This window comes from Blennius ocellaris, assembly GCF_963422515.1.
Source record: "Blennius ocellaris genome assembly, chromosome: 20".
NCBI lineage: Eukaryota > Metazoa > Chordata > Actinopteri > Blenniiformes > Blenniidae > Blennius > Blennius ocellaris.
Genome location: NC_137669.1, coordinates 16,788,359 through 16,804,050, shown reverse-complemented (window position 1 = coordinate 16,804,050; position 15,692 = coordinate 16,788,359). Strand labels below are relative to the sequence as shown.

The 15,692-nt window shown below is 42.1% G+C and overlaps 1 protein-coding gene across 3 annotated transcripts in view; it reads right to left on the bottom strand.

The window, feature by feature from the left end:
* Positions 1–15,692, bottom strand: part of LOC308144829 (RNA-binding motif, single-stranded-interacting protein 3) — a gene marked incomplete at its 3' end in the record, with an annotated part of 293,608 nt that overhangs the window by 163,330 nt on the left and 114,586 nt on the right. For all 3 annotated transcript variants that reach the window (XM_080516066.1, XM_080516068.1, XM_080516067.1), the window contains one exon: positions 4,878–5,035. In XM_080516066.1, coding sequence (XP_080372192.1) covers positions 4,878–5,035 — 158 coding nt within the window. The remainder of the gene's footprint in view (positions 1–4,877; positions 5,036–15,692) is intronic.

Below are 15,692 nucleotides of genomic sequence, written 5' to 3'. Positions count from 1 at the left end.
TGTGACTAAAAACTAAAATGTCGATGCAAAAGTTGTATTAACTAGCAATTACAGCCATAAAACAATCATCAGCTTTTGAAATAACATCATTTAAATCTTCACTTTTCGAGCTACTGCCTTCTATTATGAATTTCTTTTCTTATATTTGCACTGTGATTTATTCTTACTTTATTGTCTTGAATAATGCTTGAAATTGACTTTCAAAAAGGCAAATGCCATACTAAAGACTTGGGAGTAACCTGAAAACAACATGACGGAATAAGAACTTTGGAATGAGTAAGCTCAAACTTTTGAAAGATTTAAATGCATCCGTCGGTGAGTACGTGGACTGCAGTGGATTGGGTATGAGAGGATTTACTCCTAATATAAACATCACTGGATCATCGTAGATGAAGAAAAACACACTGATTCTTAGCAAGAAATTATCATCCACCAATGGAGACAATCGAGCATACTTTACTCCACTCTTACAACGATAGCCCACAAAAATCTCCCCACTGGACCATGAAGCAAGGACTGTGAAATTTGGGGCTTTAGGAGTCATTGATATGCGTTACTGGATCCAAACATGACAGGATCTTGGCAAAAAGAAAAAAAAAACCTCCTTCAGTTCACAAGGCCCGGGATTACAACCACAGTAGAACCTTTTTATTTTTCACGAATCTCTCAGGCCTGCTCAGTAGCCTCCAATCAGCAGCTATGATATGGCCTCCGGTCAAGAATGCATCAGTTCTGGCGGCAGCGTGTTTGCTTTTGAGATAGTGGTGAACCAGGGCGGCAAAAGCTGCTTGTGTGTGACACAACAATCAAATGTTCAGGAGTCAGCTCCAACCTGTCTCACTGCCAGCACTCACAAGGATCTGCACACACACAAACACACACAGTTCCGCGTGTTTTTGCAGCATTACTTGAGGCGTACACTCATTGACCTAATGCAGTTTTTCTTTTTTTTGCCTCTTCGCCTGCACAACCTTACAAGTAATTGCTCAACTAACTCCAAGTCTAACTCATTAGTAAGCATAAATTCAGCCAAAAACAACATACAAACCCTTGAAATGTTATATCTGGCAGCATTTAGTCCAAACGAGAAAGGTTGGACAGTTAACCTGTTTTGATCTCCTGAGGGGGCTTTAAAGTTAGTTTACTAATAACCCCAACCTTAACCTAACCTCAAGGCTAATCTGACGAGAGAACAAGTCAACGAAATTGCAACAATTTACATTATTAGGACTTGATCCAGATGACTGCCTTTGATGTGTGTAATTAGATTTTTGGTATATTGCTCAAATTTCTAACAACAATTAACATTAAACATGTTTTAAGTTCCCCACTACAGTAAAAAAACCAAAAAAACCACACATTCACATACAGACTACAGATACTGATGACAGAATATCCGGCTCACATATTGAAAACTTATCCAATCTTTGTTTTTAAGATTTTCCTGAAACGACATTATTGTATTTAGCATGCATTTATGTTCAACATCAAGTCTCCCTGGGAGAACTCAGGAGAGACAAGGGCCAAAGGAGGAGGCATTTGGTGGGGGACCAGACATCGGGGGGGGGGAACCTAAGGGGGACCCAGAGTGCTGCAGACTGCAGAACAATCGCATGACCTTTTCTCGAATGCTGCCACCCGCCTGCCACTGAAACACAGTCTGGCTAATTAAAGTTTCAGTGGCATTGAATTTTCACTGGCACAGCACACCTCGGGCAACCTTGGGGGCTCTTAGGCAGGCGATACACACCGAGGCAAAGATGGGAGATGTAAGGAAAGAGGGAGAGAGGAGCCGAGGAGACAGCTGAACAAGAGGGCAGCCACTAGAGGACAGTACGGCAGATCCAAGGGGGGGAAAAAAAAAAAAAAACATGTGGCAATGTCAGAAGCTCTCCACAACATGCTGGGGAAAAGCCATATATTAGAATGCAAATCTAAATTCACAAACATGTGCACTCCCAGAGTACTTTACATAAGCTCTGACATGGTTTGCTCTTAGAAATTGTTAGGCTCAAAATATTCAAGATCATAAGGAATTAGAAATGAAATTGAAACTGTCCAACTCTGTAGCATTGGGTGAACATAAGAGCTAAGCGGTAGATATCCAATGTCAAAATGCTGAGTGCTTTTCCAAATCTTATCAGGCCGCCTCTCAGCCTAATGGAATCTTGATGGGTCAGTTTCAAGAATAAATGCATGACTTATGACATGGCTACCGGGAGCATTACCAAATACGCTGGACGGCATGTTCCCGTCTCCAAAGGATCATTGAATAATTGGCCACGTTTGACCAGGACATTTCTGGAAATGTGGCCAAGGAAAGGTTATGCAAGCAGACACACTCGCTCATGGCCTGCATTTCACAATCCGCTGGCCTTGTCTCCATTAATGATCTTGACCCCCTTTTCACCATTTTAGACGTGAAAAGGGCCTAATGAAGCTGAACAAAGCTGCTTGTGAATGTGAGTGTGAGAGAGAGAGAGAGAGAGAGAGAGAGAGAGAGAGAGAGAGAGAGAGAGAGAGAGAGAGAGAGAGAGAGAGAGAGAGAGAGAGAGAGAGAGAGAGACAGAGACAGAGACAGAGACAGAGACAGAGACAGAAACAGAGAGAGAGAGAGAGAGAGAGAGAGAGAGAGAGAGAGAGAGAGAGAAACAGAGACATTGAGCAAAAGAAAGCCTGTGTGACTGTGTTACAGCTTGATGAGGTCTTGGTCTGTGATTCCTGGGGGAGGTGGTCCAATCTAGGCTTTATTAGGCCTTATTGAGCTGTGTGTGTGTGTGTGTATGTGTGTGTCTATCAAGAATATTTTGTAGACCTTCATGACTACCTGTACGTGCGTGCGTGCGTGTGTGTGTGTGTGTGTGTGTGTGTGTGTGTGTGTGTGTGTGTGTGTGTGTGTGTGTGTGTGTGTGTGTGTGTGTGTGTGTGTGTGTGTGTGTGTGTGTGTGTGTGTGTGTGCGTGCGCAGTGAGTAGCCATTAAACCCCCTGAAGCAGCTGCTTAAGGTGTGCAGGACATCGTGCACAGACCTTTGATTCCTATGATTTTCTTCTTAGAGGTGATTTATTAATATATTAGCATCATTTGACGACATTGTTGTGAGTCTAAGCAGAAGACCCATTCGACGAAGCAAAACATTGGTGTAATAGACACAAAGGAAAAGTTTGCAGCCAGCTGTTTGCCTTGTAAATGTCACTGTTATTATTATTCTTTTTGCAAACACAAAAACAAGCAGAAAGCTTCCTCTGAAGTCTCTTTAAAAATAAACATCAATTTGGCAATTTTATTATTCATATTTTTTTTTTTTGGCTCAACAATAGATTTGGCTGTGAGCTTCATGATTGGATGTCCATAAGCTGAAGCCACTATTAACACACCTCATAGAATTCTGTGTGTCTGTGGTCTGTCATATTTTCATTCCGTTATTTATTCAAATATAATAAATAATGTTTGACAGATTTTGATCCATGAAAACTTTTCTTTCAACGTGATCAGATAATTTCCAATATATCAGAGAGAAAAAATACCCTTTTACACATGGGAATAGCTTTTATGTTGATTTAGATTATTTAATTATTAGCAAACCTTGACACATTTACATATCATATATGAGGTACAATGTCCACATGTGAGGCTTTTGAATGGACTCTCGTAAGAATGGCATCTTTCTGTGATGAAGTCCATTTTTCAGTGTACACACTGTTCACAACTGCAACCACTGTACACAGGTGCTTATTGGGATATCCAAAACCTGGGTAGTGTACCGTAACACCGAGCAGAACTCACTACTCACAAAACTCTAAAACTCTGCTCTGTTTTCCATTCATACAATGTGTGACAAGGACTGTTTACAGGAAATAATGGCTACCAAACCAATGTACAAACTGTCAAACTTCAAAGCATTTTTTTGTAGAAACTTTGGCTGGACGACTTTGTTTTCACTTGTGGTCAAAACGTGTCTCTGATTTGCTCGATCAGATCAGAATGAAAGTGAATTCAAGTATTTGGGATGTATTTCACATCTGTACTTTGAAGTCCAGAAATGTATCGGGCCCGTGAAGAATATGTTGCAATGGCGTCTTTTAGTGGGGTCTCAGTATCGACTCATAGTATGAGACTTGTGCTCCTTACAAACATATATAATAAGATGTATAGTGCAGATTTGAATTTAAACCTTGTGAATACACATGAGACCTGTCTGAGGATGTGAGTCGTGCACTTTCCCACCATTATATACCCTTTTAATCAAAATAAAAATTGATAAGTAGACACAGAAATAATACATTATTTCATCAAAACACACATCTTAGTACAGAAACTATTGCCAGTAAAATAGAAAACAATAAAAATGATAAAACAAACTATTAGCGTGATATTTAGAAATGTTACAAAGTACTGTACAGTACATGTAAAATTCACCATATCCTTCAGATTGAAAGCATCCACCCTGAACAAGAGGGATTATGCTTTTTATTGCCTATGGATGCCAACAGCTGTTGCCAATTATGTCATATAATGCAAAAGACATTTGAACGTATTACATTGAACCAAAAATGACTACTTGGCAGGAGACAAAGCATGTGGTTGGAGCTCTGTGAGAATGAAACTCTGCCATAGAGGACGGACAGCTGACAGTGAGTGAAGCTTGATCATTTGTCATTTAAAATGATAACAATCTGCTCATTTGAATCGGCCTTGCTGCAGCAGGGAGACACACAACGGGACCAGAAACAGGTGTACACTATTTACTTGCTGTATACAATAGGGACACGGCCAGGGGCGCCACAAAATATGCAATTTGAAATAAATCTGATTTGTGGTGTTGGTTGGAGTGACAGTGTAACCCTGGCGTGTAGCCGTGATGGCTGCAGTACTCACGGTTGGCAGAGTTTGATGAGGTCCTGGTCGGTGGTCCCAGGTGGCAGACCTCGAATATACAGGTTGGTCTTACTCAGCTGCTCCGCTCCTCCCTGGTTGCAACTGTTGGTGCTGGGGCTGGGAGGAGCCATGGGATGAGGGGGTGGAGCATAGGGCTGCTGGGAAAATAAAAAAAAAAAAAAAAAGAGAGAGAGAGAGAAAGGGACAGTGTCAGACAAATGATTAATAATGAGCTTCGGTCTGAAACGTGGGAGAATAAATGAAGGAGCGGTGACACTGTGAGGACACACACGGAAATAGTTTGAAGTCAGGAGTAGAAGATGAGTCTTTTCTGTCTTTATAAAGAAAGAAACAGCCGAATTCTACGAGGTCAATGTCACTGCAATAATGAGACGAGACATTTTCGGGAAGCTGAGAAATGGCGAGGACGTAAGAGCAGTGTTGTTAAGAGCAAAATCTCGAACTCGGTCTCAAGTGATGGGAATAAACTGCAGGTGAGATTTGTTCTGAGAGAGGAAGATAAAGGTCTGTACAATTAAAGACAGCTTTTCATTCCGAATGTGTTTTTTTTTCATCTGTGGGTGGTACTTTTTTAAACATGTAAAACCTTTTTTTTTTCTTCCCACTAATAAGGAGACTCATTGTATCACAAAATCAATGAGATTGAAGTTCATAAGGATTATAAACTTTTTAAATGATGGCAGCTTCCTGTTTTCCACTAATATCCAATTTGATTACAGTGTGAAACAATTTACACCTCCTGGGGTGTGAAAACCCGACACAATAATCCACGCAGGGATATGTGATAAATTTCTCAATAAGAACGCAGGTTTACTTTCCAGCACATTCTGGAGATCTTGACTTGTATTCAAAATGTATACGAAACATGATTCCCCTTTTATTTCTCCCCCCTCTGTGCTTTTCCATCCTCTGCCCTCCTTATGTGCTTGTTGTGCTGTTACCGTAGATTTATGGTATAGGAGTCAGGGCCCCCTGCTCACAGCCCATTTATATCTCTATTGCAGGGACACTGAACATAGAGAGGGAGAGAGAGAGAGAGAGAGAGAGAGAGAGACAGAGAGAGAGAGAGAGACGGGTGCCCTGTGGGCACGAGCAGGAAGATGGAGGGAGAGAAGGAGACAAAAAAATGGAGTGAGAAAGAGAAAAGAGGGAGAGATGGTGAACATTGCAATAAAGTGAGGGAGTGGTGGATGAAACCGAGGGGAGAAAAATGGCCAGGGACTGAGCAGGACATGACTAAATACCACCAGCAGCTCCAGTTAACCACGTTAACCCTTATTCTCCCCTGAGAGAACCTCAAGACCTCATACCACGCTGTAAAGTCGCACACATAGTTAAACACACACACACACGCGCACGCACACACACAAACACACACACACACACACACACACCATTAGCCCCCAATCTGCCCCACACGTTAGCAGCGACCGGCGAAGCATGGCTGATTTGATGCGCTATTTTAAGCGTGTGTGCCATGCCAGCGTGTCGCCTCCCACTCCTCAGACAAAGAGCCGGGGTCCCTGGAGCGTGAAGAGGGAGCCACGTCCATCAATGGGCGGCCAATTACCACGCTGAGCTAAGTGGAACTGATGGGCAGCCACTCACTGAGCCGGATTTGCCACACTGTACACATGTCTTCAGCCGCGCAACTCGCAGCGAAACACGTGACGGACACGGAAACACCTTTCTCCCGCACGGAAGCCAAAAACTGAAGCCGAGAGTCGTCTGAAGTGAGAGCGAGGCACCGGGGGGGCAACTCCGGCCGAGGAGGCAGATCATTTGAGACAAGTCAAGTCCACAAGAGGAAAGTCAAAGTCACGCACACGAGAGGAAACAAACAAACAAATAGTCTTCGAAGGAATGATTGAATTAGCTCCAGTGTGGGCTGAGTTCTTTCAATGCAAATACTTTGAATCAAATTGATCAAAAGAATTAATTTCATGTAGTCTGAACTTAACTAAAGAAAATTACCCAAATCCTCATTTTTATGGACTTTTCATTTTTCTTGAACAGATTTTTTTTATTTTTCAAATAATTGAGCTGCAGGTTTTCACTCGAAATATCAATTATACAATACTTATTCATATTTTTTGACTATTTGGTTTTATATCAGATCATGTTCGCAAAACCCACAATTCAAAAATAATGAGTCTTGGATGTTGTGGCTGTTGAAACCAAAATATTTTAATGAATAATTCTGTAAAAAGTCGAACATCAAGTCATCTGTGACTTTCGCTGTGAATCATGAGGTTCGGGAAGACAAAAGTTTTTTTTTTCCGCTGAAATATTTTAAGAATAACAGTAGCTTAAAATTTTCCTGTCAGTTTCTGGGATTCAGACTGCAAACCTCAGAAAATAACCAGGATGTGCAACGAGCTTGTTCAGTGGTTAGCACTCACACCAGGTCAGAACACTTCAATGTGGAGTTTTCTCTGGGTAATATTATTTTCTACTACAGTCAAACAACATGCATCATCACAAACTTGTGATGATGTGCACACACGCTGTTTTGGTAGCTTTGGTTGCACAGGCAAAAATGCGAAGGAAAAAAAAAAAACTGAACTCGTCTCCATTCATTCACATTTCTATGCTGTGAGGGTAGTGTAGAAGAATTTTAATCTCTTGAGTGCTCAGTAGGAGTTATTTTCTCCTAATCAAAGTCAATAGAAAATGCATAGCAGAGGTTTAAACGTCGACTTTGAGGCTTTCACCTCATTTTCCCTTTCTCTCTTTGTTTCACCCCTTTAGCGCTACACTTAGCCTCGCTCCTCCTAGTCGTCCACCTCCCTGGATTCAAAGCTTGGCTTGCATCCTGGTCTTTGGAATTCATGTTACCCGCCCTATTGATTTGCTTTCATTTTTTAAGGTCAAAAGCTGAAATCTTACACAATGAGGCATGGAGGGTCAAAACCAGCCCATTACTTACAGTGTGCAGAGAGGGAGAGAGAGAGAGGGGAGGGGGGGGGGAGAAAGAGAGAAACAGAGAAAGAGAGGTTATCCAAGGGGAAAGGAAAAGGCAGAATATGTCCCCTGGGATGAAGAATGGGTCTGGGTGCTAAAAGTCTCACGGGAATGGTGGTCTGCTGAGTGGATTGTGGGAAGGGGGTGGTGGTGGTGGTCGGGGGGGGGGGGGGGTTCAGATATTTGTATATGGCTGGAAATGACTGCAAAATGCATCAGTAGACATGAAGCATTATTGCAGGACGTTGAAATTTTAAACAGGACACAATAAATCACTAAATTACCAATTTTCATATGGAAAAAACACTCCATTCACTAACTTTTGTGATGTGTACTGCAAAGTGTGGAACACTATGTCCATCACGGTCAACAAAAATGTTGGCGACTTCACAACTTGCTGTGTGATGGTTTCTATGGCAACCGCCATATTAACTGTTGACCATCCTGTGTGAGCTGCTAGCAACAGCAGACTGGGGTTCCTCATAGAGGCCATCTGATTTATTCCAACTCGTGAATTGAGTTGATGGTTAATAGAATCCAGCTTGAGTACACACGTCATGCAAAACAAAACACAAAGTTGTTGAGTGGAGGCTGTTGTTTTAAAAGAAGCAAATATACAAGAAGCAAATCTGTCTAATCACTTCCCTTTTGTAATTTAACGCAAATCCAAAAATGTTTAGCCTCATTTAAAATATATTTTTAAATACACACACATATATACATTGTGTACACCAGCTGTTGCTACGCTGATGGATGTATATAAGCTTTTACAACAATTTTGTAAATATATACATAATTGGTTGTTGCTGATGTATACAAGCGCGGATGCATTTTCAGTGAAAACCTTTTTTTTGATTTTCAACTCAATCTTTTCAGTTTCCTTTCGTCACAACATTAGAAATCCGCCTTTCCAAACACTTCTAAGCCTCGTGTTTATCCTCTGCCAGCTAGATCCAGCTTCTCAAACATACAGTATAATAAAACCTGACCTGATGCGCTGTAAGGCCAAGGACTGAAAACAGGGTATTTTATCAGGGGGGGGGGGCAGAGGAACTCAATATTGTGAGGAAGCAGGGGAGAGAAAAAAAAAGAAAAAAAAGATGGAAAGACTGAAAGAGAGACATAGAAAAGTGTGGTTATGACACTTCAAAAAACCTCCAGGTGGTAAATGAGAAAAACCTCCATTCTCCCTCCTCCCTACCCAGCTGTGACATGCCGCTACAGAGGCTTACTGGGGATTTCAATTTGCCGCACTGTATTTTAGACAGGCAAAATGGTTTACACAGGCCCAATTTACAGAGCCAGCCGAGCAGGGGGGGTTCACAGCCTCTGTGACATGCCAGGGAATGTTTATGAGTGTATTAAGTGAGGATGATAAATCTAGCGTGCGATACATAGGATGAGAGTGCACGCCGTTTGCGCTGTATATACGCACACCCACCGAGGACGACACTCAATTTTTCAACGGTTATTATCGGGCACCCTGAGAGCAAAATATCCAGTAATTAGCCTCAATCGAGTATGTGCATTTCAAAATTTGGCCACGTGTCTTCTAAAACACATATTACTTGCTCTGGACTGGCTTTTTTTCTTTAAGAACAGGACTTCTGTGAAAACATCCAAAACCGATCGACGTTATCTGTGTTATTTTGGTAAAATTAAAAAGGGAGGCTCAGCGTTGTGAAATTACTCATACAGAGACTGAAATCATTACTCCACTAATGGGCGATTATTAAACAAAAAGCTATTTTAGATTGAGCACTTTACGTGTGTATGATGATAATCCTCATCTCTCGGCTGCTTTTCGGGCTCTTCACAGCGGATCATGATACACGTAGTTTTATGCCTGACATAACCCTCAGTAGGATTTGAACCCTGACCTTTAACCTTCATTCCCCAGCTGCCTCAGGTGCTTCAATTTTACTCATAGTTATACAGTTATACAGTCTGTTGTGTGATTTGTGGGGAATTTTAACATTGAGATTTCCTCTCCCAATATCTGACCATCTTTCAAACCTCTTTAAAATATTTTCTGAGAGAAGAAAATGTGTTTGAAGCTCAGTCTTCAACCATTCTTGGTGAGTTGTTACTCATCATTGCTGCTGTTTTCTGTTCTACTGGTCACTGATTGACAAAATAATCAAATTCACAAGTGGTAGAAATAGTTTTCAAGACCAATTAAAGAGCATATCAGTCTGACAAATGTAAAGATGATGATGAATTGTTTTCAAAAAAGATTAAATGTGCAGTGAGGACTATCGAAGGAAATTTTTTTTTGAAGACACTAAACTATGATTCCCATATAAAATGTAATCTCATTAAGTGTGTTTGGGACCTCGTCCAGCAAAGCTAAATGTCCCCGTGTTGAATATAAGTTTTCATAAGACAACATCTCTCTGGTATAAAAAGTGATTGTATGCTTTGTGAGTAGTGACAGAAAACAGAGAGGAAGGCTGGTGTCGCAGTAATTGGAATGAAAGCAGGGCTGTGGCATCCCTTCCTTCCTCCCTGCCTCCCTGCACTCTGTAGGGCAGGGCTGTGACTGGGGGTGTGTGCATGGGGGGGGGGGGGGGGGGGGCAGCGGCAGCGGTGGTGCACCAGCGTGGTAATTGGCCCTGATTTATAGGCGGCCAGGGCAGCCAGCGAGAGCTAGCTCAACACTGGCACTGGGCCAGACAAGGCCACGCTGTCAATATCAGTAAACCAGCCTAACCCAGCACAACATAGCTCCCCCAACGGCCCTGACACCACTAGCCACTATTCCAGATCAGCTGTCACCATGCAGGAGGGTGCACATGTGCATATGCTCTGATGCAAATGTGTATTTCCTGTCACGCGTGTCTGTGTTTGTGTGTTACTCCTCAGTTAGTCACCCGAGTCAGACACACATGCACGCTTGCACACACACACACATAAAGAGCTGCCACAAAAATGACAAGCAGTCTTCTTAAATTGAAGAAAAAGCCCCTCAGCTCATTCCCCATTAATTCATGCTGGCAAAGTCTCTGCAAAGACTCTTAAAGACAAGCATAGTCCCAGAGGCATCCCTTCCAAACTGCCAGAACTAACAGCGAGCTCGGCGGTCGGCTGCATTCGCAGCAGCCTCCGAGCGCGAGAGGAACACAAATCCCCCATCCATCCTGGATAGCTGCTTCCAAACCTTTAGCCCTTAAACACGTGTTTTGAGAGCCGCAGCTGCATCTCAATGCTCTGAGAAAAGGGAGAGACAACGGGAGACAGACGGGAAAAGAGGCTATTGCCTCTCGTCTCCATGCTTCGCTCTCTCTCTCTCTCTCTCTCTCTCTTTGTCTATGCCTTCCGGTAAACCCATAGCCAGAGGAGTGAATAGCAAATCATCCCCAATTCACCTGGGACTGCAACGCTTCTGATTCTATTGCCAAATGTATCCTAATAGGGAAGACTCGGGGCGCTCTGTATTCAGGGGCATGGAGAGGGAAGGATAGGAGAGAAGATACTCGAGCAGGAAGCAGATAAAGGAGGCTTGGCCTGTAGTAACATGTATGAGTGAGTTAAAGCTAAAGAGGACAGTCAAACCACAGAGAGTACGTGTTTGAAAATATTCAGTTTCTTCCTGGGGTTGCTAGTTAGAAAATGCTATTGTACTCAATGATGGAGGGGATGCATTTTAAATATCCTGAAAAATATACAACTTATTGTACAGCAGGCTGCAAAGGGGATGTTTTCTCTATTTCAACTACTCTTTTGTTTTTCCCTTAAATATGAGCTTCTTTCTTATTCTTCAACGCGGGACGCCTGACTCATTTGTCTCCACTGTAAACTCACACAGAGAAAGAATTCTGTTAGACAATGAAACTGCCGAAGGACCAGACAATATATGAATTGAACAGACATACTTACTATTACGGCTCGCTTTATGATTAGGATTATTATCTTTACTGTAAACATAACTGTGCTGATAGCACAAAGATAACATTAAATTTAAACTGCCGCTTAATAAAAGATGTTTGTTTTCGTTTCATTTATTTGCACTCATTTCTATGAATTTAATTGGTACTCAAAGGCAGAGAAGTACTTCAGAATCAATAATTGGTCACGAATCACCAGAGTTTAGAAGATTAAATATAAATATGTGTGTGGAGTAACAATGCAGGTAATAGGACGGAGAAAGAAAGCAAAAAGAAGCTTTTAATATTTTAAAACAAAGGAGAAATGTGATCAAGAAGATATGGAGTATAAAATGCATTATATCACGATGTCTTTAAGCCTTAAGATAATAATTCAAAATGACAGCAAAATAGGCTCTTAAATGCCACTAGTTCACCAACTGACAGGATGGTTGGCTTATTTACTCCTAATGATCATTTACTGGCAATGTGTGATTGAAGGGTTCCGGCTAGATCTAATTATGTTGTATATATTGACCAAAAGACAGTGAACTGAACTGCTTGTGGCACAGCTGACAGGGTGAAGTTTGGTGGTAACGTGAGGGAGACAAGGTTGACGTGGTTAGGTCATGCATGTAGCAGAGATGATAGTTAAGAGGAGAAAAGGATGCTGAGGACGGAGCTGTCAGCTGACGGAGAGGGAGATGGAGGCCATTGAGGAGATTCACAGCTGCAGTGAGGGAGGACATGCAGGAGATGGAGGATGTTGCAAGAAAATCATTTGTGGCAACTATTAACCTGGAAAACACTGCAAAACCATCCTATTAATAACCCGATGCTAGATATCCCCACATATTTTTTTAATATATGAAGATACGTAGATTGTTTGATTGGACGAAACAAGCTTTGATTCTGAATTCTGCATGAAAAGACTATATATTTAAAAGGCACATTTTTAAGCTTTTAAGAATTATTAAAACGTGTACATGGATGGGCAATAGCACCATGTGAGGAATCTGCCTGAAGGCACAAAACACAGCAATTATGTCTGAATCCCACAGTCGGCTCCTCATACTGACATTTGATGGCTATAGAAACTGAGATAACGTACTTGAAATACAAAAAACAAAAATAAATCTCCATGTTTTTTCGTCAGTTTCCTTTATTTCATACTTTATTGCTTCATCACACATTGGACTTGTATTTTCCTTTCCAAACCACCACTCAAAATGTCACTTCCTGTTCTCTTTAAACAATTTACTTTTCCTTTTCTTACACGCATCTTGAACCTACTAACTATCTCAATGGGGTCTTTAATTACTTCAGAGTGTTGTTTAGATTCATCAAAGTGAGCGGCATTTGGAGCAAACATGTCTTTCCCCAAACAGAGATACAATACACAGTACTTTTCTTGAACAGGTCACCAAGCCCACACAAAAATTCAACATGGGGACAGTTTATGCTTTCGATGTTTATACCAGTCCTCCTGGAACCATAAACTCAGTTCTTTGTGGACATTAACAGTCGGCAGGTGTTTAGGTGACATAACCGGGGCTGAAGTGTGTTTGTAGAGTGCGACTATGACGTTTTGCCGTGCGTAGCAGCTGCTTCAGCAGAGGTGGATCGGTAAAAGAAAGCCGAGAGCGAACGGACGAACAAACGAACCGTGGGCAGAGCCCGAGTGAAACTTGAAGGACATAAATATTTGGCCTTATTTGTCATTGTGGGGCCAGCTGGGTCCGCTTTGTGGGAGTAGAGACTGCAAGATGGTTGGAGTGGGAGGAGAGAGACGGTCATTTAGAGACGGGCCAGCTGGGGGGAGGACAAAGGAGACGGAGAATGATGTCGACTTTGGTCATCATGCAAGCCACTACCGTATGCCAGCACTCACAACTTGAAGGCAGAACTATTGAAATACCGCGGCCACCGTCAACAGTCAAAGTAATCTACGACTTACATTTCAAAAAGAACAACAACACTTACACAATCCGGAGCCAAGGATGTCCTAATTACATTTTTTAGACCAACAATCCCAAAAATGGACCCACAGTGGAGTAACTTTATGAGCAGACTAAACAAATAACGAGATCCTTTGAGCAATGAGTTGTGGTCGGCTTTTGAACCATCTATTGTATTGCTCGATGAGAATGAAAATACAAGGCATCACAGTGATGTAATGTTTGGAAACCATGCCGAGAGAGAGAGAGAACATTCCCGGTTCGAGTTTGGGGCTTGTCTATGTGGAGTTACCATGTTCTCCCTCTGCGCACATAGGTTTCCTCTCAAGCACTCAGATTTCTAAGCACAGTTAGAAAAACATGAATTTGAAGTTAATTAGTGACTGTAAAGTGGCCGGTGTTATAACTGACAACCGATCCAGAGTGTAGCCTGCCAAAGGCTATCGTCATCTGGGACTGGCTCCAGCCCTCCATGACCTTCAGCTGGATGAAGCTGTACGGACGGCTGCATGGAGAAAGAATAAATCCAACACAGATGAACTATTTCTTTCTTAACTATATAAAGAATGTGATGTGTGGGAATCACTGCGACCTTGAAGCAGATTTTTTTGGGGGCATGTCCAAGAGATAAAAGCTTGTAAAAACACCACGACAATGATCATTCGAATGCAATTACAACAGCACACAGCATCTCTGGAAAACATCTGTTAGTTCTGCTGCATAATATAAATCAAAGAGAAACTTAATATACTTAAAATGTGATTGTCCTAGTTCTCATATAGAAAACACCAGTGCAATGTAAAGTGAACTGAATGCTTTTTTCCCCTCCTGCAGTGCAGAGAAGGGGAACTACACCACACAGTGTGAACAGCCTTTGAGGTAATTGTATTCATCATTTTGACATTTCGAGATGTAGTGATACATGAGGCTACTCGGACTCTCAGCATTAAAGCTCCACAACTATAAAAAACAACTGCAGATATCAGGAAGCGTGAATGAAACCTCCACCCCACCCCCCCCCCACCCCACCCCACTCCCACCCCCCCGTCATGCTCCTTTTCTAATTGGGCACATTCTTCTGGAGTCAGATACGTTTTTTCACAGGAAGTGTAACCGCAAGCAGAGTACTGTAAACAGCGTGGCGATGGAGGGGAAGAGTTGTGTTGCTGTCTTAAACTGAGACAAATGTCAAGCAATTCAGTCATGCACATAGGCTGGCATCCTGCCCTGAAATGTCCTCATAGGCTGCATGAAGAGGCTGGGTAACAAACACATCACTGTGAGCTGCTCTGCTTTAAAAAAAAATACATCTTAAGTCAACTCTCGAACACCAAATCCTTCATGTTGAGAGCAGTTCTTGCTCCACTGGCCTTCGTCCGACAGTCCAAGAAGACCAATTTGTTCACAGGCTGCCATTTCTAAATGGATAAGGAATATCTGAGTGGCTGAACAGCTGATGGTAGCTCTTGCTGAGGTGGAGAGAATGCCAGGGAGGGAAGGAAGAGGGGGAGAGCCATGAGACTGATTGATAGAGAATAAGATTGACCATTTGTCACACTGTTTCTTCAGAGGGACAAATTTAGGTCTCTACGTCCAGAAGGTCAGCTGTGCTCAAATTCATAAATAAGGTCGTAATTGGTGCAGGAGCGGCAAAAAAAAAAAAAGGCTTAAAGGTTTCCTACAGCTCAGCGCATGAGTTACTGCCTGACACTGACCTCACTGTGTGTGTATGCACACTGCCATATGTTTCGTGCACTATGTAATGTTTGCATAAGTGAGCTATGTTCGCATTGCTTTTACGAGTCAGGACTTTTTGTCCCCCCTACAGAGATTCGTGCAAGCAGGTAATACAGCAAATACAGCCCAGGAAATATGGTATAAGTGCACAGGATAAATATTAGAAAACAATGCTTCATCATAAGAATGCTGTCATCCAATATGATATTTCAGTATAGTAATGTCTCGGATTTCTATGACCAAGTATTACAGTCCTTTTTGTTTCATAC